At 36.3% G+C, this 22,545-nt stretch overlaps 4 protein-coding genes across 11 annotated transcripts; 3 read left to right on the top strand and 1 right to left on the bottom strand.

Annotated features, from left to right (window-relative positions):
* Nucleotides 1-1,542: 1,542 nt before the first annotated feature.
* LOC142530319 (cyprosin-like) lies at nt 1,543-6,007 on the bottom strand. Its single transcript, XM_075636099.1, has 14 exons — nt 5,843-6,007; nt 5,106-5,467; nt 4,957-5,017; nt 4,773-4,867; nt 4,564-4,676; nt 4,323-4,491; nt 3,965-4,004; nt 3,818-3,882; nt 3,612-3,725; nt 3,246-3,310; nt 2,827-2,983; nt 2,621-2,740; nt 2,152-2,240; nt 1,543-1,824 (listed from the first exon to the last, which is right to left on the bottom strand). The coding sequence occupies exons 2-14, from the start codon at nt 5,460-5,462 to the stop codon at nt 1,740-1,742; spliced, it is 1,530 nt and encodes a 509-aa protein (XP_075492214.1). The 5' UTR covers nt 5,463-5,467; nt 5,843-6,007; the 3' UTR covers nt 1,543-1,739.
* Nucleotides 6,008-6,671: 664 nt separating this feature from the next.
* Nucleotides 6,672-8,592, top strand: LOC142531937 (uncharacterized). Of its 5 annotated transcripts, XM_075638218.1 has the most exons (4): nt 6,682-6,810; nt 6,886-6,927; nt 7,350-7,557; nt 8,257-8,592. In XM_075638218.1, the coding sequence occupies exons 3-4, from the start codon at nt 7,410-7,412 to the stop codon at nt 8,397-8,399; spliced, it is 291 nt and encodes a 96-aa protein (XP_075494333.1). In that variant the 5' UTR covers nt 6,682-6,810; nt 6,886-6,927; nt 7,350-7,409; the 3' UTR covers nt 8,400-8,592. The 5 variants fall into 5 exon arrangements, with proteins under 5 accessions (XP_075494330.1, XP_075494333.1, XP_075494329.1 ...); XM_075638215.1 differs by lacking the exon at nt 6,886-6,927 and having other exon boundaries at nt 6,672-6,810; XM_075638214.1 differs by having other exon boundaries at nt 6,684-6,927.
* A 906-nt stretch (nt 8,593-9,498) lies between these two features.
* On the top strand, nt 9,499-14,124 carry LOC142530837 (uncharacterized). Of its 4 annotated transcripts, XR_012816172.1 has the most exons (4): nt 9,499-9,769; nt 10,407-10,761; nt 10,836-13,756; nt 13,868-14,124. XR_012816172.1 is itself a non-coding variant. In XM_075636691.1 (3 exons), exons 2-3 carry the CDS (start codon nt 10,415-10,417, stop codon nt 12,790-12,792), a joined length of 2,304 nt encoding a protein of 767 aa, XP_075492806.1. In that variant the 5' UTR covers nt 9,499-9,790; nt 10,407-10,414; the 3' UTR covers nt 12,793-14,124. The 4 variants fall into 4 exon arrangements, 3 of the variants coding, with proteins under 3 accessions (XP_075492806.1, XP_075492805.1, XP_075492807.1); XM_075636691.1 differs by having other exon boundaries at nt 9,499-9,790; nt 10,836-14,124; XM_075636690.1 differs by having other exon boundaries at nt 10,836-14,124.
* A 6,574-nt stretch (nt 14,125-20,698) lies between these two features.
* On the top strand, nt 20,699-22,259 carry LOC142530831 (uncharacterized). Its single transcript, XM_075636681.1, has one exon. It carries the CDS (start codon nt 20,818-20,820, stop codon nt 21,469-21,471), a length of 654 nt encoding a protein of 217 aa, XP_075492796.1. The 5' UTR covers nt 20,699-20,817; the 3' UTR covers nt 21,472-22,259.
* The last annotated feature ends 286 nt before the right edge of the window (nt 22,260-22,545 follow it).

The following is a 22,545-nucleotide window of genomic DNA, read 5'->3' on the forward strand; positions in this document are numbered from 1 at the left end:
TGAATAAATATAAAAAAATTTGTTTCTTTCTTCATATATGTTTAAAATATATATTTATTTTTTGCAATTTTTGTCTTTTGTATTGTAATTTTAAGGAGAAGTTTTTATTTGAAATTGGACAAATACATCATTACCATATCAACGTCAGAAAACAAAAACAAAAAGTAAATAAAAACAAAAATAACATGCTAAACTAAAATTCGATAAATAAAATACCAAAATCGAACAAATAATACATAAAACCCAATCAGCAATTTTTTCGGTAAATATAATCCGTCACCCACATATTATTAAATACAAAAGTGCAATAATTCAAATACTTGATTGGACTTGCGAAGGAGGGAGCCACAAAGGACACAAAATTCTTAATGATGGTGAACTACAATAGTATTTATCATTATTAGAGCATCCGCATTGGTGGGTGTTCACCCATCACCCATCAAAAATCGTGAGGTCCACATGTCACATACACATTACATTAACACATCTATTCTCCCACGTTCATTTTAACATTCACACTCATTATGTGTGGGTCCCGCTGTCCACTCATTCATTTTACTCTTATTTTACATTAAATAAATTCAACTTCAAATTTTTTAAGAATTTTAAATTATTATTATTTTATATTAATAATAATTTGTTTTTATATATTCAATACGTAAAATAATTTAATTTTATGAGTGTCATTTACTTAAAATTAAAAATTTATTATAAACCTAAAATAATCTTCGTCATCAACTTCAACTTGGACTTCGTCTTCACTTGTCGAGCTAGAGGTTGAACTACTGGAATATTGAGACATTTTGGAGTAAACAAATTCAAGTGTATCTGTTTGCCAAATTGTATGTTTGTAGAATGAAGAATTGTATAGTACAAGGTGTCTATTTATATTGAAATTTGCAACGGCTATATTTCAACGGCTACTTTGCAACGGCTATTTTGCAACGGTTATATTCACCAACGGATACTTTAAACCAATACATTAAATAAATAACAACGTTTAGCGACGGTTTTTGAAAATCCGTCGCAAATAGCGGCGACGATATTTTCAAAAACCGTCAGCTAAGTGTGCAATTTTTTTAAAAAATAAACTGACACGGGGGCGTTCATATCTCTCATAACGCTCACTCACATTGGAAAGTGGGTGTTAAAGGGATGTTATGTGGGTGCCCTTAGGTATTATTATTATCGATTATTATTATAATAAATCTCAGACGATATCACGAATTTTGATTTGTAAGACAGATTAACCATATCGATATTCACAATAAAATAATACTCTTAACATAAAAATAATATTTTCTCGTGAATAACCCAGATAAAAAATCTGTCTCACAAAATACGACACATAAAATCGTCTCACACAAATTTTTACCTAATTATTATCGTAAAAAATTAGAAATAAAACCCAATCAGATAGGTAAATGTTATTCAATTTTTCAAAGATAAAAATTAAATTTATTTGATTTTAAAATTAAAGATACCTTAGCATATAGATATTTTAAAATTTTCATTGCGGGACTCTGATTACTTACTCCAAAGTCCAAAGCACGTCTGTATAATATCTAGTATTTATTTTACATAGTCCAGCGAAGAAGTTCACCATTAAATCACATTGAAGTCCATAATTCTACACGGCACGCAATACATGGATTATAGCAGTGTTCTTAAGTGCATATTTTACAAATTCCATAGCCGTGTTAAACATACACCGGAGGCTTGTTCTGCAAATGGGATACTCAAGCAGCTTCAGCGAAACCTATCTGAAGATTGCCATAGTCGAATACCGTGTGATACGGACCCATGAATACGTCTCCAATAATCCTGCAACTCACAGATAAATTTTCAGAAATAACATATTTAACAAGGCATCTGCAGAATGAGCTCCTCCAGCAACTAGTATGCTAGACGAGAACACGGTCAGCCGAAGCCCATTCACTCACTCATATGGAGGTACATATAGATAAATAAAGTACAGGGTGGTACGTATAACACATAACTCTCTTTCCCAAGCCTCAACGTGCTCCGTTTTTTCGCACTGATATGTTACTTATTAATAGGACGAAGATGTATCCTTCCTACAATCCCTCTACATACTTTTCTGTTCAATTCTTGAAAGCAAGCATTACTAAAAAGATGCAACACACATACCACAAAGGTCCTCGAGGAGGTGGCACATCCAAAGCCCCGAATCCACTGATGCAGAGAGCGGAAATGCCTACGCCAGTTTTAATGATATACTGCAACCAACATAAATGTTTAGTCAGAACTTTGTTCTTCTGATTATAACTACTTTGTTTTTCTCAAAATATAATGGCCCAAAAATCAGTTTGTTAGTAGAAACAATAACTCTCCCAATCCCTCCTACTTAAGTTTCTCTTTCATTTGTCAGACCAAACTAGTAAATTCATTCAGGGGCATATCAGCATCCTAAACGACATAAACCAATAAGCCGAAAAAAGAACACCGGGTTTTGAACATGTCATGACAAGTGCTGTTATGTCATTCTTCCTATGTGACCAAAAAGATTGGATAGCTTTTCGAGTTTTTAGCCCAAGAAACGCTACAAAATAAACACAATCATTAAGAAACTGTAACAGGTTCATTGGGGGGATCAAACCTGTTCAGGAGTTAGAGTGAAAGGTTTTCCTCCGATAGTGAATGTGACATTTGGCATGCTTGATAAGGAATTGCAATCTATTGTCGACTCTCCTGACGGACTTGGTATGCTCTCACAAAGCTATCAACACAAAACACAAGAACGGCTTTTCAGAAGTACAATATGTAACTGATGTTTCAGTTTATGGCATAGCATCGGAGATTGACCTGATTCACATAATTGAGCACTTGCTCCTTAAACCCATCATTTTTAATCTGGCTTCTTATCCAACTAACAGCCATCTCACAAGCAGCACATAACGGACTGTCGCCAATCGATTTTTCCTCCTTCCTTTCTTTGTCGACCACCATTTCAATATTGGAGCTGCAATAATCCAGTCGAGGATTATTGAAAATAATAAAGTACTCTAGTTTTATCATAAGCAAAGGAAGAAAAAATAGCCAAAGGAGAACTCAACTACATGCTACGCCTTTTTCTTTTCTAGGTCCCTTTAAACAGACTTGGAAGACAGAATTTGAATGTGTAGGTTCGAATCCAGCTCAAAGTAAGGGAGGCCAGCAAGTATCAAGTGGGTAAAAATTTTAAGTAACATAAAGTTAAGACAAAAAATTTAATGTTGCCTGACCTCTCAGAATGAGCTCCATTGGAACCACACAGGCTTAACTGTGAACAAACTTTGTTTGGTTGCACCTGCAGAAAATATGCAGTTCATTGAACCAGGAATCAGTATATATATTCTAGTTACAAAGCACATGAAATGTGTGTACTCTAATTCAACCAAACAGATTAAAATTTGGAAAAAATTCAATAAAAAATTACATTACGTTAGTTAATTTGGATAATAATAATAAAAAAAACTATTATAGAAAAACTATTTGGTTCATTCAAATCATATAAACACAGATAACAGCCAAAGCGATAAAAAGAACTCCCAAGAGGGGCTCTTGCTAGTAATAAAATAAAGATAAAGATCGTAAAATCAAGAATATACCCCATCTACAAGAAGATTCCATATCATTTCCCCGTACTCAGAAACAAGCTGCTTACATTCCGTGCTCACAATCCCTTCAGCCCCAATGGCGTGGTTGATTTGCGTTATAACCGTCTGAAATTTTAGGCACACTACAATTAGAACATATGAACCTTCTTTCTGACTTGAGAAAATTAAAAAAGAATAAACGCGGCAAACACACGTACAGTTGGACCGGTAAGAAGAGATGTCCCAGAATCCACAATAGCAGCACAACCCCCCTCACAGAAAGCTGGTGGGATAAGTGATAAGGACAGAGCTCTACTTTAAATATTTGTAACATTATTCAGTGCTACGAATGGCGCTCAACTTACCAGTCGACAAGTTTCCAACGATAACATCTCCCAAGTCAAACTGATAATAGATAGATACATGCACTCAGGAGTTAACGAGAAACATGTAAAACCAATCTTTGTTTCATGACACCCATAAACAGTAGTGGAGCATGAAGAACAATGGAGGGGGGAGGGAAACTCAAACTTGAAAGAATTAGCGGGGGGTGACACCATATTTTAAAGTATACATAACAAACATCATACAAGTTAGAAGGAAAATTTAAAAGGGAGAGGAGCGACCGCCCTAACAAACACCTTCTAACTCCACCACTGCCTAGAAAATAAATGCAAACAAATGGTAAAAAGTGATGGTTCATCCGCCTTTATGTTTATATACCTGCCAGTAGCCTTTCTCTGTCACCGGTACATAAGTGTGGTTACCCTTGTAGTGTTCAGGGTCGACTCCTCCAAAGACTATCTCACCTCCAGAGTCTGCATCTGTGTCACGATTAAGCCAAAAAGAAAATACCTTCTCATCCACAAGATCTTGATCCAACATATTATACCTGCCATTTCGCAATCAAAATATTGGAGAACATCTTCAAAAAACCTTGATTCTGAAGATACAGGATGCATACCAGACTGGTACGATATTGCCAACCGAAATTTCTTGGAAACCAAGCCCAAGTATCCCATCAAATTTACCCACCAAAAAGGTAAGGCCTGCTTCTCGCGTGGTCTCGATAAAAACCTGAATGTATAGCGAAGCAACTAGGTATAAGCACAATTAAAAAGGAACAAGAAAATCAGCGGTTGGACATAAAATTCAAAGCCAAAAAGAACTAACTTGATCTTTCACCACCACATCACCAACTTCAACATTATCTTGGCTTAAAAATCCAGAAACTGACCCAGAACCGTAGCTAATTGAACAAGACTTTCCTGAATCACATGAGAAAAACATCAATACCAAGTTAAAAGCTTTAAATTTAACTATAATACTGATCCACTGTAAACAAACTACATATTACCATTTTTTTTATATGTCTTGGACAAGCTAGACTTGTATCTTGGATGCAAATAGCAAGCAATCTGAAAATAAAATTGCATTATTTAGTACCTATAGAGAAGACAAAATCTCAGAACCCGAATAAAGAAACTAAATTCGAAGTCAACTCACAGAGAAGTAGCATTTTGAAGAAGGAACCCAAAGATTGGAACTCCCAGTATCAAAAATAACAGTAAATTTCTGAGGTGGTGACCCAATATGAATCTCCCCGTAGTATTGAGCATCCAAGTAATTCTTTAAAGACACTATATCTCCTTCTGAATCACCAAGATTTTGCTGCATACCCTCTAAGCCTGTCCCCGATCTGTTTTCCCCCTCGGATCTAGCTCGCTTCGCAGCGATGATTTTCGGAAGGTCCAAAGGCCTCTTCTTTAGACCGATTCTCCGTAAACCATCCGAAGAAGGGACAAGGGAGCATGTTATCAAAGCCAACAAACAGAGGACTGTAAGAAGATAGTGGCCCTTCATATTCACTGTTCAAACAAGAAATAAGACGCGAGTTCAATACTCTCCCCCAAATTCCGCACAACTTTTCTTGTCATTAACCCAAAAATAAAGTCTATTCAAGATTTGAAGTACAGCTTAAGTAACAAAACCAGGCAGAAAACAGAGCCACATACCAAAAATGTTTATACAATAACTAACACATAATTATATGAACATTCGCAGAAGCAAAAATCTACATATTTAACTAAATCAAGCTATAAAAAAAACAGAAGAGGAAAAGAAAAAGAAAAAGTCAATGCAGACAGCAGTCGATGATCAAGAATATTGCAACCGCAGCTGAAAGATATAAGCATGATCAACGAAGCAAACTACAAATAATTTTTAGAAGATGATAAGCTAACCTCGGAGCTTGAAGATCAAAACTAGTTTCTGCGAAGTCAAGATTACAATCTTGGCAATTACTAATAACAAGTGTACACCCAGCCCACAAAAGTAGGAGATAGCACTTCCTCTAGCTTGATATTTCGGCACCCCTCCAGTATTTTTATTTGCAGTTTGCAACCAATTCTTTTAACTTCTCACGAATCTTTATCTCGCGTCAATCCTACCAATATTCATAATATAATAATATTAACATAAAAAGTAATATTAATTAATGGATGACCTAAATAAGAAATTCGTCTCTAAAAATACGACCCGTGAGACCGTTTCACACAAATTTTTACACACACATTATATTATCATAAAAACTTTCCCTTGAAAATTTAATTTAATTTTTGTAACTAAGTATTTGTTTAGTATAAACTTTAAGTGTTAATTTCTTGTAAATTTTATGAATATTTAGGGAATATTTGTCATCATTGAAAAAAATATTTTCTTTTTTGTTTAAAATAATCAACTTTTTGTGTTTCTTAAACTCCGAGTTTATTCTTAATTTAATTATAATCTAAACTTAACATTAGAATCAATTATTTATCATACATTACTTATTTATGACTTTTAATTTTTCACTTTTGTTTTCAAACTTTACCTACTTATGTATTTTGTTCACTTCTTCGTTGAAATCAAAAGCTGTTTCAAATGATCCTTTTAACAATTTAGAAAACATTAAAAAAAAAAAGTGAGGCTAAATGGCAAATGCCATCAACTAAAGTGGTATAATCGCAAATACACAGAATGTAGTGGTTTTTGAAAATTTGGATTGTTTTTTCCACAAAAACAAACAAGTCTAATTGAGTGGTGGGAGGAGTGCCTACGTGGTTTGACCACAACTTCCTCGAAACTTCTTACGACGAAAAAAACACAGAGAAAACGCACGTGCTAAACGCGACTACAAACGCTGTGTTACCGCCAAAAAAAAATCATCAAGGTGAATTCTCATTTTGTGCTTCAAGACTTTGTTTTTAGAGTTTTTTTTTTATTTTCAGAATCAAAGGGTTTGCAGGGTTCGCTCGAGAAGTGATGCGCTGTGGGCGTGATGGCGTGGGTGAGAGCCGAACTTGGACTCTTGAGTGTATACAATATGTTTGACGAAATGTCTAACTGAATTTATTGTTGGGGGTTTCTTTTTTTCTTTTTTTTCAATTAACGTGACCCCTAATTTGTAGTTCATTAAATAAGAAAAAGAATGTGATGTTGTCTTGCTAAGGCCCTGTAACTGATTATACTGCTGAAAACTTTGTTTAGCTCAGCTGTTTACTGCATATTGGATCCTCATTGTCCATTCTTTGGATGGTTATATGCATCTATTGTCATGGTCATTATGCATGGAGAAAATGAATAACAAGTATTTTGGGAAGAATTTTGGTGCAATGTTTTGTGAGGATATTTGAAATGAATAATTGATAAGTTTGTTGTCAGTATTTGCTGTTATCCAGGAAACCATTTGAAAAATACATTTGTTTACAGGTATAGTTTCCCAAAACCATAAGTTATTTTTTAGAGAAGTTTCTGAAAGGTGAGTTGCCAATGGCGTTAAGACGTATGCTTGGATTCTCTGATGGTGAATTGATGAGGTCTGATTCAAAACCATGTAGTCGATTGATGAGGCAAACTGCTGGGATATTTACTGTGGGAGGAGGTTTAGGCTTCTGGGTGCTTTGTCGCTTGCATTATGGTGTGTCTCCTTTTGCAATTTCTTTTCTCTCTTAATCTTTGTTCTGTTTAATGTGATCATCAAGCATGTACATGTTTGTTTCTTGAACTTAATGATCAAATTAAGGAAACGTTTTCTATTATCTTGATCTTGATTGTTTTCATCCATTTAGTATTCGTGCTATTTTGATACTATTAAAAGTTGGGACACATTTGGAAGAACCAGATTTTAGTATTTCATATTATATGTTGGCACAACTCTATCTGACTTCTTGGGGAACAAGTCAGCGGTTTATCAGGCCTGGACATAGATTAAGACTAATGTTATTAACTTTTTTTCAGGCGTTTCAGAAATAAACAAAAGTACTTAATGCAGTAGAAGTTTCTTGTAACAATTATGTTCGTGAGGCTAATTAAAGTTTTTGGGTTTGAGAAATAGAAGTGGATATTTATACTTGAAAGGATATCAAGTGAAGAGTAAGTTGAGGAATCAATCCTTGTTGCATACACATCTGAGCAGATCTGAACCATGATGTCTTTCCAGGAGAAAACACATTCCTAAGAGTGATGCTTTGAGATTGAACTGTGAAATACTGTTTATTTGCTCATTTGGCTATCTGTTGTTTCCATGTAGAAAATTTTCATCATTGAAAGGCAATTTCTTCCTTTGTTATACTTGTTGGAAGTTGAAATAAAACATCTGTTTTTGATACATACTCAGGTCCTAGAATCACAGTTCCTCGAAGCCTCAGATGGGCTGCTTGCGGGGCTGTCTCTATGAGCACAACCACAGCTTTACTGGTTCGATTATTTAGTCCTGAATGCGAACCACAAAATATAGCGACTTATGATTGGAAAAAGTGATGCTTGTTCTTTCCAAGAGTTGAAGTTAATCCAGAGGTGTGTTGTAGATCCATGGTTCATCATTAACGATCCATTAGTTAGATAATCGAGCTAGATTCTGATTTGGGTCATAAGATATTATTATTATTATTCTAAACTGCGTGAAGACTGTTGCATTTGTGATTTTAATCAGTTCACTGAACTCTTTGCTCAAGTATTTTTACAAGTTTTCTAATTTTTGCTATCGTCCATTCTTCGTCTATCTTTTCAAAATCCTTGATTAATTATTATATTAATTTGGTAGATGCAGATATCATGTATACTTTCATGAACATGTCGCTATCCGATATTTTTCGAAATATCGTTTAAAATTAGAGCACTCGTGTTAGTTTAAAATTTTTATTTTTTGAAATATTAATTAACTTACTATTTTAATTTAAAATTCATTGTAAATTACACACTTTAATGTTCGTTTTTTAAACTGCTTTTTGCAAATAAAAATTTATTATTCTAGGCCAAATGACTCAAAATTTACTTTGAATCGATGTAGCTCGAGTATTGTGTGGTTTTTTTTTTTTTTTTTTGGTATCAATTTCGACTAAATTGTTTGTTAAAGAGTGACTGCCCAAATAACCAGGATTCTAGCCATATGCTTTAATTCAAAAGAAAAACCTAATTTTTGTTGTACAAGATAAATTAAAAAGAAGTAGAGAATATCATAAAAACAACAAAAACTTATCCACCTGAATAATTATTTAATTTACTATAATTTTTTTTATATTAAAGTTTATTTCCAAAGTTATCAATTTTAATATAATCACTAAATCGTTTAACATAAATTACTTAATATATATATAATCAGGAAAAATTAATGTCAAAAAATTGTGTGAGACGATCTCACTCACGGATCGTATTTTGTGAGACGGATCTCTTATTTGAGTCATTCATGAAAAAATATTACTTTTTAGGCTAAGAGTATTATTTTTTTTGTGAATATCGGTAGAGTTTATTCGTCTCATAGATAAAGATTTATGAGATCGTCTCGCAAAAAAACTACTCGAGATTAATTTACAAGGACACGACTATGTATTCATTGGATTATAGTATGTGCAATGTTCTCTTTTTGATTCTTTGCATATTTCCCATATAATAAATCTGTTCAAAGCACGAGTCTTCCTTTTCGTCCCTTCTCTGGAACTGTATCAACCAAATCTTGCTGGCCCAGAAGATTTCACGCCTGAATTCAAATCATCCATCGCCCTCGAAATCCCTTTCGAGATTTTTTCAGCCTGTCTTGAGAGCCCTTTTCGGTGTTTGCCTGGGGAGCTGCTCTACTGTCTGATCAAGGATTCAGTCTTCTTTGTGACTGTTGCTTGAATCTGGGATTTGAGGTTTTATTTTTCTTTCAAATGGTCACTGATGATTTAAAGATTGTGTATTGCATGTGTTGTGAGATAGTTTCGCAGTGCTGATTATGTAATTTGTTGGGGGGGATGTGTTAGAGGGAAGAGTGCGGACTGCATCATGCTGCAAATTTGTGCATTGATGTTTGAATTCTTCTGTATTGGATTCTCCTGGCTCATCCAATTGTCTTGTGGTATCGAGGACCCAATGTTTTTTTTTTTGGCCTCTAGAGGATAAATTTAGATCCCCAATTACCTCCGGGTGGACTCTAGTCTAACCCGTGCCTCGATTGAATGACCAGTGATTCGTATGTGCAAGAAAGAAAAAACTTGTGTTGGGCTATCAAGTTCATGCTTTATGCTGTTTTTTTTTTTTGTGCTATTGTCTCTAGACACGAGCAAATACCATATGGCAAGAGTTGTTCACCATGGACAACTAGTTTTATGCGGATTATGGATTTTTAAATATTGAGGTTGTAGTTGCTCTAACATCTATAATGGTTCTGTGAATATGATCTTCTTGCCACACCTCTCCATTTATAACTTTCTGAAATCGTATATCTCCTTTTCTTTTATCAGCTATGATATGTTTTATACCTTTCCTAAACTTCATGATATTGAACAGTGAGAGGCATGCCAGTGAACAAAGTCATTGCCATCTGTCAGTCAGGTGGTGAATTTGAATCGGACACAGATGGTGTGCTGTCGTACAAAGGCGGAGACGCTCATGCAATGGAAATTGATGATAGAATGAAGTTTAAACATTTGAAGCTGGAGGTAGCGGAGATGTTTAATTATAATCTTGATATGATGTGCATCAAATATTTCATTCCAGGAAACAGAAAGACCCTTATAAGCATATCAAATGATAAAGACATCAAGCGTATGATCAAATTTCACAATGATTCGGATACAGTAGAGATATTTGTTGTGACTAAAGAAATGATTTCCCCTGATGAGTCCAGCATGCCGGGCAGTAGGTAGGTTTTTAGTTATTTAATTTTATACTATTGCTGTATATTTTGCATGCACACTGTAAAATTTCATCCTGCAGGTCAAGTAGAACATTTTTTTTGGAAAACCGGGCGCATGAGGATGCTTCTCCTACTTTGATGACCAATGTAGTGGATGATATGAATATGCCTAGTCTCCTGTTTGATGCTACTTTTGATTTGGTTGGTGATAATAACCATGACGGACTGCCAATTGAAATGCCTGTTTCGGAAATTCAAATGCCAGTTTCTTTTGTTAATTCATATGCGGAAAAACATGCTAAAGCTGCACAGCAATGGACGAACAACATCACTGGCGTGGGTCAAAGGTTCAGCAGTGTAAATGAATTTCGAGATGCATTGCGAAAATATGCCATTGCCCATCAGTTTGCTTTTAAGTACAAGAAGAATGACGGCAATCGGGTGACTGTGAAATGTAAATCAGATGGATGTCCATGGAGAATTCATGCATCAAGATTGGCTACCACCCCTTTGATTTGCATAAAGAAAATGAATTCAACTCATACATGTGACGGGTCCGTGCTAAGAACCGGATATCAGGCTACAAGAAGTTGGATTGCTGGTATCGTGAAGGAAAAACTGAAAGTTTATCCCAACTATAAGCCTAAGGACATTGTTAATGACATCAAAGAGGAATATGGGATCGAGCTCAACTACTTCCAGGCATGGAGGGGAAAAGAGACTGCTAAAGAACAGCTTCAGGGTTCATATAAAGAGGCGTATAGCCAGTTACCATCTCTGTGCAAGAAGATAATGGAAACAAATCCTGGAAGTCTAGCTACCTTTTCCACTAGAGAAGACTCAAGCTTTCATCGCCTCTTTATTTCATTTGATGCCTCTCTACATGGGTTCGAGAGAGGGTGCCGGTCATTGCTTTTCCTCGACAGCATATTTCTGAAGTCAAAATACCAAGGCTCACTCTTGGCAGCGACAGCTGCTGATGGGGATGATCGAGTTTTCCCTGTTGCTTTTGCCATCGTGGACATGGAATCTGATGAGAACTGGTGTTGGTTTTTACAACAATTGAAAACTGCACTGCGGACGTGTCACGGAATAACTTTTGTGGCCGATCGAGAGAAGGGTCTGAGAGAATCAATTGCTGAAAATTTTCACGACCAGGACTTTTACCACAGCTTCTGCCTACACTATCTGTCGGAGCAGCTTATTAGAGATTTGAAGGGGCAGTTTTCTCATGAAGTGAAGCGACTTATGGTTGAAGATTTGTTTGGTGCTGCTCGTTCCCCTACCTCCGAAGGTTTCCACCAGTATGCAGAAAGCATAAAAACCATTTCAGTAGAAGCATACAATTGGGTCATGCAAAGTGAACCTATTTACTGGGCCAATGCATTCTTCCAAGGTGCAAGATACAACCACATGAAATCCAATTTTGGTGAGACGTTTTATAATTGGATATCTGATGCGCACGAATTGCCAATTATCCAAATGGTTGACACAATACGGAGTAAGATTATGGAGTTGATTTATACCCAGCAGGTAGAATCTAGTGAGTGGCTGACAAGATTGACTCCATCAAGTGAAGAAAAGCTCGAAAAAGAGAGCCTGAAGGCTAGGACTCTACATGTCCTGATATCGGCTGGCAACAAATTCGAAGTTCGTGGAGATACTGTTGAAGCTGTTGATGTTGATAATTGCAATTGTTCTTGTAAATCTTGGCAACTTAGCGGTTTGCCTTGTTTCCATGCGATTGCTGTTATTACTTGCCTTGGTCGCGACCCATATGATTATTGCTCGAGATACTTCACAGCAGACAGCTACAGAATTACATATTCAGAGTCTATAAACCCCATTTTGAATGTAGAAGGTCCCTGGCAGAATGGTGGTTCTGTAACCGTGACCCCACCACCAACCCGTAGGCCACCTGGCCGGCCCACTACCAAGAGAGGCGGCTCACAAGTTGGGCGACGCCAACTCCAATGCAGTAGATGCAAGGTTACTGGGCACAACAGGTCGAGTTGTAAAGAATTTTTGTTGGAGTAATATATTAGGTAGGTTTATTGTGCACTTTCTTGCTATATCAATTTGCTGTCCTTTTAAGATATGATGGCTATCACATTCTTCCGAATCCGCGATAAATGGAAGGGGTGTGTAACATAGATGTTTCAGTTTCTTCTTCAGTGGGCAAATATGGATCAAAATAAATAGCCAGACTACAGTTCTTGGTTGAAGTCCTGTGATTATTTTGATCTTCCTTCCAACTTCTTGTTCTCTGGAAACCAGATGATGTTGGTAATGCGGAAAGGAGTAGAGAGACTGCTGAAGTCATGACTTCCTTAGGTTCCAATGTACATATTTTAACATCCCATTTCAAGCTAGATCCCCATATTATTTTCTGTACTTGAATAAAGACTTTTATATATCTAATGGAATCTCCATGATACCTTGAGCAAATTCATCTCCATGAGTTTTCTTTTTTTATTTTCAAGTATATTGTGTTGCAATTGTCATGCTTATTTGGAGATCGATTCAAAGTATTTATATTTTATACGAAAAGAATCCTTTTCACTCCCAAAAACATAGTCAAACAAGAAGCTGGAATTTGTTGTACTGAATATTGTACTAGTCGATCGTATGTTTGATGGTACAGTTCAAGTACATATAAAAATGCTAGTACATTCTGTACTACATGATCATTTAATTGTACAAATTTTCTACATAAGTGTGTGTCTCTCAAACAACACAACTCCCATAAAAGCAAATCTGAATTATTTCCTCTGATTTCAGGTATTTCATTTGGCGGTTGGCCAACAGAGAGACGGGGAGACGGGGGCGAGGCTGAGCATGAGATGGGTATAGGCTCCTCCCGGTTGCCCTTTCCATGCACTGCCTCTTCCCTGGCTCTCCTCTCTTTTTTTTGGTCCATTCGACACTTCATTAATTCTGCTGATGTGAATGAGACCTGTGTATTTCAGTGGCGCCGGAAATGAAGCCAATTGTCGGGCGGGTTTTTCCCCGAAAACAAAATATCTTCTTTCTTCTCAAAGATTTTAACTTTATTGCAATTTGAAGTGTTGGAAGGCTTTGTGCTTTAATTATTGTTGTTTTTTTGGAGCAGATATCGGTGCAATCTATTCGGGACATGGATAAATTTGAGATGAATTGGATGAATGTATATCGAAACGAATATGATAATCATATCTCATCTCAGAAGATGATTGATTGTGAAATCTCAAGGCGGTGATTGATATAAATTTGACTATACAAGATGAGAATTTCGTAGCTTATAATTTAATTTTTATTTTCGGTGCATAATAATGTAATTATTTCTCGTAGAAAAAATGATTAAAAAATATTGTATGGCTATTGTATAGATATGTTATTGCAATCTTGCTCTCAAAAATATCAAGCAGTAGGTATTTTTAAGATTTTTTTTTTAAAAAAAACCAATTTATAGCCAAAAGCGTGTATGTATACATTTGTTTTTGGTGAAATCGTGTATATATATTTTATAATTGTGAATCATCATTAAATTTAATGCGGATAAAAAATTATGAGATTCTCCAGAGTATAATTCATATGCAATCCATCTCAAAAATTTAATTTAATTAATTAATGTTCATTTCTTATTCTTATGAAAACAAACCGATGGACATTTATTTTATCTAATTAATATCATCATTATTTTGTGAAACGTCCTCTACTTTTTTTACTTAAAAATCCTACTAATTTTTTTTTAAACATTATTTCGAAAATTAATAAATAAAATGACTTAACATTTTTATTAATCAAAATAATTTAACATTTAAATCTCAAGTGCATAAAAATCTTTAAATCCTCAATTAACAAAATTCAACTCCAACATTTAACAATATCATCCTATTTCAAAATAAAGAATAAAAATATCTAATAAATCATTAACAAAAATCTTTAAATCTTTAACTATCAATCTAATTTGAAAAATAAATGGCCTTCGGGAGTGTACTGCCGGACTCGATCCACTCAAGCGTCAGCGCCTCCCTCAATAACATCATCACCTGCAGCATTCAAATCTAGTGAGTCTAATGACTCAACACGTTCTAAACATGAGTATCAAATAATACATATACAAGCAAATGCATTAAAATCATATTTTTATTTAAAATAAATTTGTAAGTATACATAAATCGTAAATCATCAAATCATAAAATCATATAGCTTTCAATTATTTATCATTTTGGGTGAAATTTGATCCTTGAAAGTGACTAGCCTTTTATCATCTGGTCGATTGATCAGTCTTAGCTCATCATTGCGTATGAGGACGTGCATTAGGCACCGACATAAAATGAAAATACGATCGTTGAGCTCCCTCTGGGGCCTTGTCTTGTAAACGGGCTCCCTCTGAGGTTTTCTCCCTCACGATATTTTCACAAATCATATATTATATCCTTTTTGTTACAGTCAATTCACATCCTTCAAAATATTTTTATTTTTCTTTTTAAATCATAAAATATCACGACTTTCCAAAAATACCATTTTACAGTACAATTTGCACAGCTCTACCATAAATCATAAAATATCATATTTTCATCAAATTATCATAATATATCATCTAACATGCGTTATGAACATTCGGGACGTTACCAAACTTTTCCGTACTGCCCAATGTAAAATGACAGTTTTGTCTTTGGACGTAAAATTTTTCAATTTTGACTTTTTCTTACTTTCATTGACTTTAGATCATCCCAAATAATTATTTAAGTTTAAATTTAATTTTTAATATTTTTATTTAACGTAAATTCGAGGCTTTCGATTTAATTTTCTATCTACTAATTCGTGAACCGTTTAATTCACGAATTAATCCAAACTTTAATATTTTCTTCTCAAATTTTAAACGTAAAATTTTCATTCCTAAAATACTCTCGTGAACCATGAGCCGATCCCCGTGGAAAGTGGTTCGAACCCTTTTCTTTTTCCTAGCCATAATTCGAACCCTAGCTAATTCCTTCGAGCCATCTCACATTTTCCTCGAACCACACCCGAGCCACCTCGAGCCATCCTCTGACGAGACCCGATATGGACCCTACTGTACCTTCTTGACCAATCTAACCAGCCCCTAGCCCACGTCACAACCCCCTGCATAAGACACGGTCGTTCCTTGAGTTTAGCGAGACAAGGACTCTTCTACTCGACCCACCACCAAGCCCGAACCCTGCTGACCCTCACTGAACCACCATCTGACCTAGCCTAGACCACCCTAGCCAAGCTGGTCAGCCCTAGCCCATGCACAGCACTCGGCGCACATGAACAACCGTCGCGCGAGTTTTCCTCATGCTTTGATTGAACCACCTTGGGCCAAGCCACACCAGACTTTGTCCTGATCCTTGACCATCCTCCCTAGACCCTACTGGGGCCAACCCTGGACCGCCCTGACCGATCCGCGAGCCACCCTAGACACAGCCTCCCTTGAGCGTGCATGGAGGAGTCCTAACTCATGCGGACTCTTCCCCAGCCGCTAGCCTTGAGCCCTAGCCCTGCTAGGACTCTTCCCAGCCCTTGACCACGACCAGCTTGACCCCTAGCCGAGCCCTGGCCGAGCCTCGTGGTGCCAAGATACCTAGCCGAATCGTTTATTCACGTGGAAGCCATAGAAAACCCTAGGCATGTGCTTCCTAGCCAAGCTCGACTCCAGACCTCTTTTCCAACTTAAATTGTCCTTGTTATACAGCGTTCTCGTTGGGAATTATAACACGTTCATATACACGTAAAAATCTTCAAAACTTTAAGAATAATCGTCAAAACGATAAGCAATTTGAACTCCAATATTTATCATACAAAAATAAACGAAGCATGCACAATATGGATTGAATAATGCGTCAAAAGAAATTTAGAAACGTGCTTTTGCGTTTAAAAACGCTCGAATACGCGATCATCGGCGTGGGGCGCGAGGAAGAACGAACAGGGGACGAAGACTCCTTGTTTTCTTCCCTTGAAACTTTCGAATTTGAGTGTGTGTTGTGTGCGGCTGGTAGGGGTGCAAAAGACCTAGGTTTTCTATTTTATAGATTTTAATTTGCATGATAATGAGCTTGGGTTTTGGCTTTCAAGTTTAGGGGCAATTGAGCCTACTCATCCTAGATAAATTAGGCCTAATAGCACCTATTTAATTGAAAAATAAAAGCTTATAAAAATTAGTTTTCAAAACTAATTCATTTGATATTTTAAAAGTCATTTGCTTGTCCAAAACCGGCTTCACGGATAAAAACATGCTTGTCTTGTAAAATAATTTGAGTTCTATCATTTTTAGAAAAATTTAATCATTTTTAATCATATTAAAAAGCCTTGAAAATATTTATTGAAAATTATTCATTTTGTCTTGGTCGTCCACAGTCTCCTTTCCCCGGCCTATTATCGAATATTCAGACAAAATCTTCAATTCTCGTGAAATCATGTCATTTAATCATTTAACCATGAAATCATACATTTAATCATATAGTATGCATCATGCAAGCAATTAAAATCCATTAAGTAAAATAATCATGCAATTCAATTCATTTGCATACATATGGTTTTGATAGGTTACCTTTTGGACGTTACAAATTAATATCATCATTATTTTGTGTTTTCCCAAGTTAGTGACCGTTGATATTGCTATTATTCATTGTTCTCTTCTGTATAAACAATTCGAAAATTAACATGTTATGTATAATAAATTTGGCATATGTTAACTGCGATGCAGTATAAGTTGGTTCCACATAACCAAAATTTGTTTGTTTTTTTTAAAAAAACAAACAAATATAAACCTAAACAATTTCTTAGGAAAAAGTTCTTTCCCACCAATTCCATCTTCTTCATTTGACCATATAACACGCCCCATTCTCCATCTTCACTTATCCTCCAACTTTGTACTAAATCTGCTCATCATCCAATCTTTTCTCCACGAAAAACAAAGCTCAAACAAGATGTCATCAATCTCCGGATCTGGAATTAAAATTCTGTAATTGCGGGAAAGATGCATATATGAGGACTTCTTTGACAAGTGATAGCCTATGTAGAAGGATATTGTTTTATTTGTTTTGGAATGTTGTCAGGTGCACAAAGGATATTAACAAGATTATTTCTTCCCGAGTGTACTATTGTTAAAAATTCAGATGAGAGAAAATATTTCGTCAATAATTTTACGTGGAGGCAAATTGCTGCAACAATATGTTGCTGATATGTATATCAAACTCGAGACAACACGTTTGAACTACTATAGAATTTCATCAAGCTGGGATGAAATCAGAATTTCATCAAGCTATCATGGAGAGTGTTAACGGAGGAGAAACGAGATGAAGTGAAATTGGTAAAAGAATTGTGCTTCTTGCAACATTTATAGGTGGGCCAAGGGATATGCGCATACGATCCTTATATGCTATCACATTAGTTAAGGCATTTGGAAAACCAAATTTGTTTAATACAATGATGTGCAATCCAGAGTGGAAAGAAATCACAGATAATTTGATGAGTGGTCAACAACCCCAGGATCGTCCAGATCTAACCGCGAGAGTTTTTAGAGCAAAAGTCCTAGATTTGAAAAAGGGAATTGTTCAGCGTGCTGTTTTTGGGCAAGTCAGTGCTTATGTCTATGTTGTTGAATTTCAAAAAAGAGATCTGCCACATATCCATATGATAATAATATTAAAGCAGGAGTTTAAAATAAATAGCCCAAATTGTTTTGATCAATATGTGTCAGCTGAACTACTAGACAAACAAGAGAATCCTAAACTATTTAGTTTTGTTGTCAAGCACATGATGCATCGACCATGCGGGATTTTAAATAGAGGAAACTCATGCATGGTTAGTGGTCAACGTGAAAATCATTATCCCCAAAGTTTTTACCAGAGAACGGTTCAAGGAGAAAATGTTTATCCATTTACCGACGAAGAAATGATGGTCAAGTAGTTGATGTGCGAAAATCAAAATTAAACAACCAATGGGTTGCACCGTATAAATTTTATCTTCTTCAGAGGTATAACTGTCATATAAATGTGGAGGTGTGTTAGGGATTAACGACAGTTAAATATTTGTACAATTATATTTAGAAAGGACATGACAAAATTGGAGTGCAAGGTTGGTTCATCAAATGAAGATGGAGCTGATGAAATAAAAAATTTCCAAGATGCAATGTGGGTTTCGGCACAAGAAGCCATGTGGAGGATTTCTGAATTTGATTTGAATGAAATTTCTCCTTCTGCAATTAATTTGCCTCTTCATTACCAAACAAAAAATATATAACGTTTTGGAATAATCAAAATCTTCAAAATGTTATGCAGCAAGAGAATAGTTCGAAGACCATGCTGATCGAATTTTTCCATATGTGTTCACATAACTATAAAGCAAAAATATTGTTGTATTCTGAATTCAAGAATTCTATGTTTGGGACAAGAAGACAAAATTTTGGTCTGATAGGAAAAAGAAAAGAGTGAGAGGACGAATCAATGGTGCTAATCCTATCGAAGGGGAAAGATATTACTTGAGAATAATTCTCAATCATGTTAGAGGGTCATGTTCTTATGACGATCTATTAACTGTAAATGACCACATACATTCTTCATTCAAAGAAGCAGCGCAAGAAAAAAAATTTACTTGAATCAGATCAAGGCAACTTTGAATGCTTGAATGAAGCTGTTAGCTTTCAGATGCCTCACTCACTTAGAAGATTATTTTCAACAATTTTAGTATATTGTGAACCAACCAATGTTAGATTACTTAGGGACACCTATGTTGAGGCAATGTCGGACGATTTACAAAAACAGTATTCTTCAAATAGGGAACTTATTGTTTCCAAAACATTGCAGCTTTCGGAGTTATTTTAGAGAGTATTAGAAAAAACCTTGAAGCATTTGATCTACTGCTTGTATTGATAATATTCCAAGAGAAATGCAAGAAGAAATGTCTCTGCCCATTTCCCTGGATAATTTAGAAGCAAAGAAGAATTTGAATGTTGAGCAAAAAAAAAAAAAAAACATTTTCTTCAATTATTGAATGCTTAAATCATGGTACATGTGATGTATTTTTTGTAAATGGTCCAGGTGGAACTGAGAAGACTTTTTTTGTATAGAACACTTCTTGAAAAGGTATGAAGCAAAAAGTTGATTGCACTCGCAACGACAACCTCCGGAGTGGCAGCTTCAATTTTACTTGGAGGTCGAACCGCCATTCAAGGTTCAAGATTCCAATTAATTACATGAAGAGAGTTACTGTACGATATCAAAACATAGTGGTTTTGCAAATTCACTGAGACATGCAACATTAATTATATTGGACGAAGCACCAATGTCAAAAAGAACAACAATTGAAGCCGTTGACAGAACACTTCAAGACTTGACACAATCCAAAAGCCGTTTGGTGGCAAATAGTAGATCTTGGAGGGTATTTTATGCAAGTATATTACCAGTTATCCCGAGAGCAACAGTGCAAGAAACAATAAATGGCAGTTTGGTGAAATCGTATTTGTATCCCTACATATAACAACTATCATTGATTAAAAACATGATGACAAAAACACATGATGGCGAATTCAGATCCTGAATTTTGTGAGTTCTAGCTTCAAATTGGAAAGGACACTGAGCATACTGACCTCGATGAAAATGTCCACATTCCAGAGAATATGGTCATAAGATATGATATTGATGATGAAGAATGCACGGAACAAAAATTGATTGATAAAATTTTTCTGCATCTTGAAAAGAATTGTCATTCGTCAATGTATATGACTACTCGAGCTATTCTTGCATGTAAGAATGAACATGTTGATAGACTGAATGAGAAAATAATTAAAGTGTTCTCCGTAAAAACACATATGTTTATAAGCTTTGATGAAACGGTTGATGATGCTCAAAATTTTTACCCTCGAGATTTTTTAAACTTGCTGACACCAAATGGAATACCTCCCCATCAATTGACCATTTGACCATAACGACATCGTAAATATAATCCGTCACATTGTCAGCTGAACTCTCTCTCATATCTCCCGCCCTGAGAAACCCTAACTGGCATTTCTCCTACGATTCCATTTTTTTTTCTAAACTCGTCAAAGTGTAAAAGATGATGATAAAACCGGAAACCGCCGCCGCCGCCGCCGCCGTATCTTCCGCCGTTGTAGCATGCGGCAACTGCGGCGTGGAGGAGCAGCGTCTTCTCCACCATGTCCGCCACCGCGGAATCTTCCGCCGTCTCTGCACTACCTGCGTTCTCCGCCTCCATGCACAGTCCTTCTGCCCAACCTGTTTTCAAGTCTACCCGCCAATCCCTTCAAACGACGCCGTCATCAACTGCTGCAAATGCTACTCCTCCTCTCACTCCCACTGTGTTTCATCGGGATCCACGACCCTTCCCAGCCCGTACGTTTGCCCCCTTTGCACCAACCCCAATACCCCGATTTTTAAATTGAAAACGGCAAAGGAGGCGAATGTTGAATTTAACGAAGGGAATGAGGATTTTCAGGTGATTGATAGAGATGCGGCGAAGAAATTGTTGGCTGCTGCTAAAATTGCATCCACATCGATGAATAAGGCAGTGGTGGCGGCGAAGTTGGAGGCGGAGAGAAGGGCGAAGGAGGCAGCTTTTGCCAGAAAGAGGGCGAAGGAGGCATTGGAACATGTCGCGCATTTGGTCATGAAGGAGAGGTTGAGCAACAAAGAAGCGGCATTGTCCTGGGTCGGGATCTGGTGGAGTTGGTGTCTCTTATTTGGGTGTTAGTGGTGCTGCCGTATTGGCGGTGCTAATGTGAAGAGAGAAAATAATATGAATGTTATTCTTGGTAATAGAAATGGGAATGTGGGTGGTGCTGTGGATTCTTTGGTGGTTACGGAGGAGAGAATTGTTGATACTAAAACGAATGTAGATGAAGTAGATAACTCAGCTCGGGTGTTGGCTGCATTAAACGCGGTTGAACTGAAGGAAAACGATAAGATAAGTGGGATATCCGCACAAGTTGTTGAATTGGGCGCACCTGTAAATGATGATCACGCCGTGATGGATGTGGATGAAAAGGCTAGGACAAGAGGGGTCGCAGGAGAAGAAGTTGCAGAATTGATGTTGGAGGGGGACAATGGGAACAGTGAGACCGCGATATTTGCGCATGTGGGGGTTGATGAAGTTGATCACGATATGCAGGGAGATGAACAAGAGGAAGTGAACGATGATGAGGTTGTTTTGGTTAAACCTATGGCAGATCAAATGGAGTCGATGGAGAATGGTAACTGTGGACAGCAACACGACAATGGGACTCCACTATAGTTCATTTCTCCATAGGAATGTTTTCAAAATTGTGCAGAATGTCGTGGTGAGATTTTGAAGATCTAGGATTGGACTTGCTGGTTGAGCTATTATTTATCTGAAGGCACGCCACCAACTTTTCCTGGTTTCAGCTTTTTTTAAAGGCTAGTTGCAAGCCTTGCATTTGTGATCACATGGTGATTGATGATCATGTGAGTGCTGTCACTCTGTTTTTTTGGATTTATAGATGTTGATCGTGTACTGGGCTTTGTCTTTGTTTTTTTTATATTTCGCATGTTAATTTTGTTTCTGAGCTCATGCCACCAAATGGTACATCTGCTTCAATGGAGTAGTATTTTGAATGTGCAATCGATCCTCTGGTTTTATAAAGAATGATATGAAGGTCTCTGGCCTCCAGTGCTACCTACTGATGTGATCTTATGGTCATGGGGACTGAAGCTGTACCGGATCAGGGCAAACTTGTTTACAGATTTCTTGAGAATTAAAAAAGTAATATATTCGATGACCAGAAATATAAGCAAAAACTTTATTATT

This window comes from Primulina tabacum, chromosome 17, assembly GCF_025594145.1.
Source record: "Primulina tabacum isolate GXHZ01 chromosome 17, ASM2559414v2, whole genome shotgun sequence".
Classification (NCBI taxonomy): domain Eukaryota; kingdom Viridiplantae; phylum Streptophyta; class Magnoliopsida; order Lamiales; family Gesneriaceae; genus Primulina; species Primulina tabacum.

Coding starts and splice junctions, on each gene's coding strand:
- LOC142530831 (XM_075636681.1), top strand. CDS start 20,818: ATGATGATAAAACCGGAAACCGCCGCCGCCGCCGCCGCCGTATCTTCC.
- LOC142530837 (XM_075636691.1), top strand. CDS start 10,415: ATGCCAGTGAACAAAGTCATTGCCATCTGTCAGTCAGGTGGTGAATTT. Junction 10,762..10,835: donor TCCAGCATGCCGGGCAGTAG/GTAGGTTTTTAG, acceptor TTCATCCTGCAG/GTCAAGTAGAACATTTTTTT.
- LOC142531937 (XM_075638215.1), top strand. CDS start 7,410: ATGGCGTTAAGACGTATGCTTGGATTCTCTGATGGTGAATTGATGAGG. Junction 7,558..8,256: donor GCTTTGTCGCTTGCATTATG/GTGTGTCTCCTT, acceptor ATACATACTCAG/GTCCTAGAATCACAGTTCCT.
- LOC142530319 (XM_075636099.1), bottom strand. CDS start 5,462: ATGAAGGGCCACTATCTTCTTACAGTCCTCTGTTTGTTGGCTTTGATA. Junction 4,005..4,322: donor CAGAGAAAGGCTACTGGCAG/GTATATAAACAT, acceptor ATCTATTATCAG/TTTGACTTGGGAGATGTTAT. Junction 3,311..3,611: donor GGAATCTTCTTGTAGATGGG/GTATATTCTTGA, acceptor TATTTTCTGCAG/GTGCAACCAAACAAAGTTTG.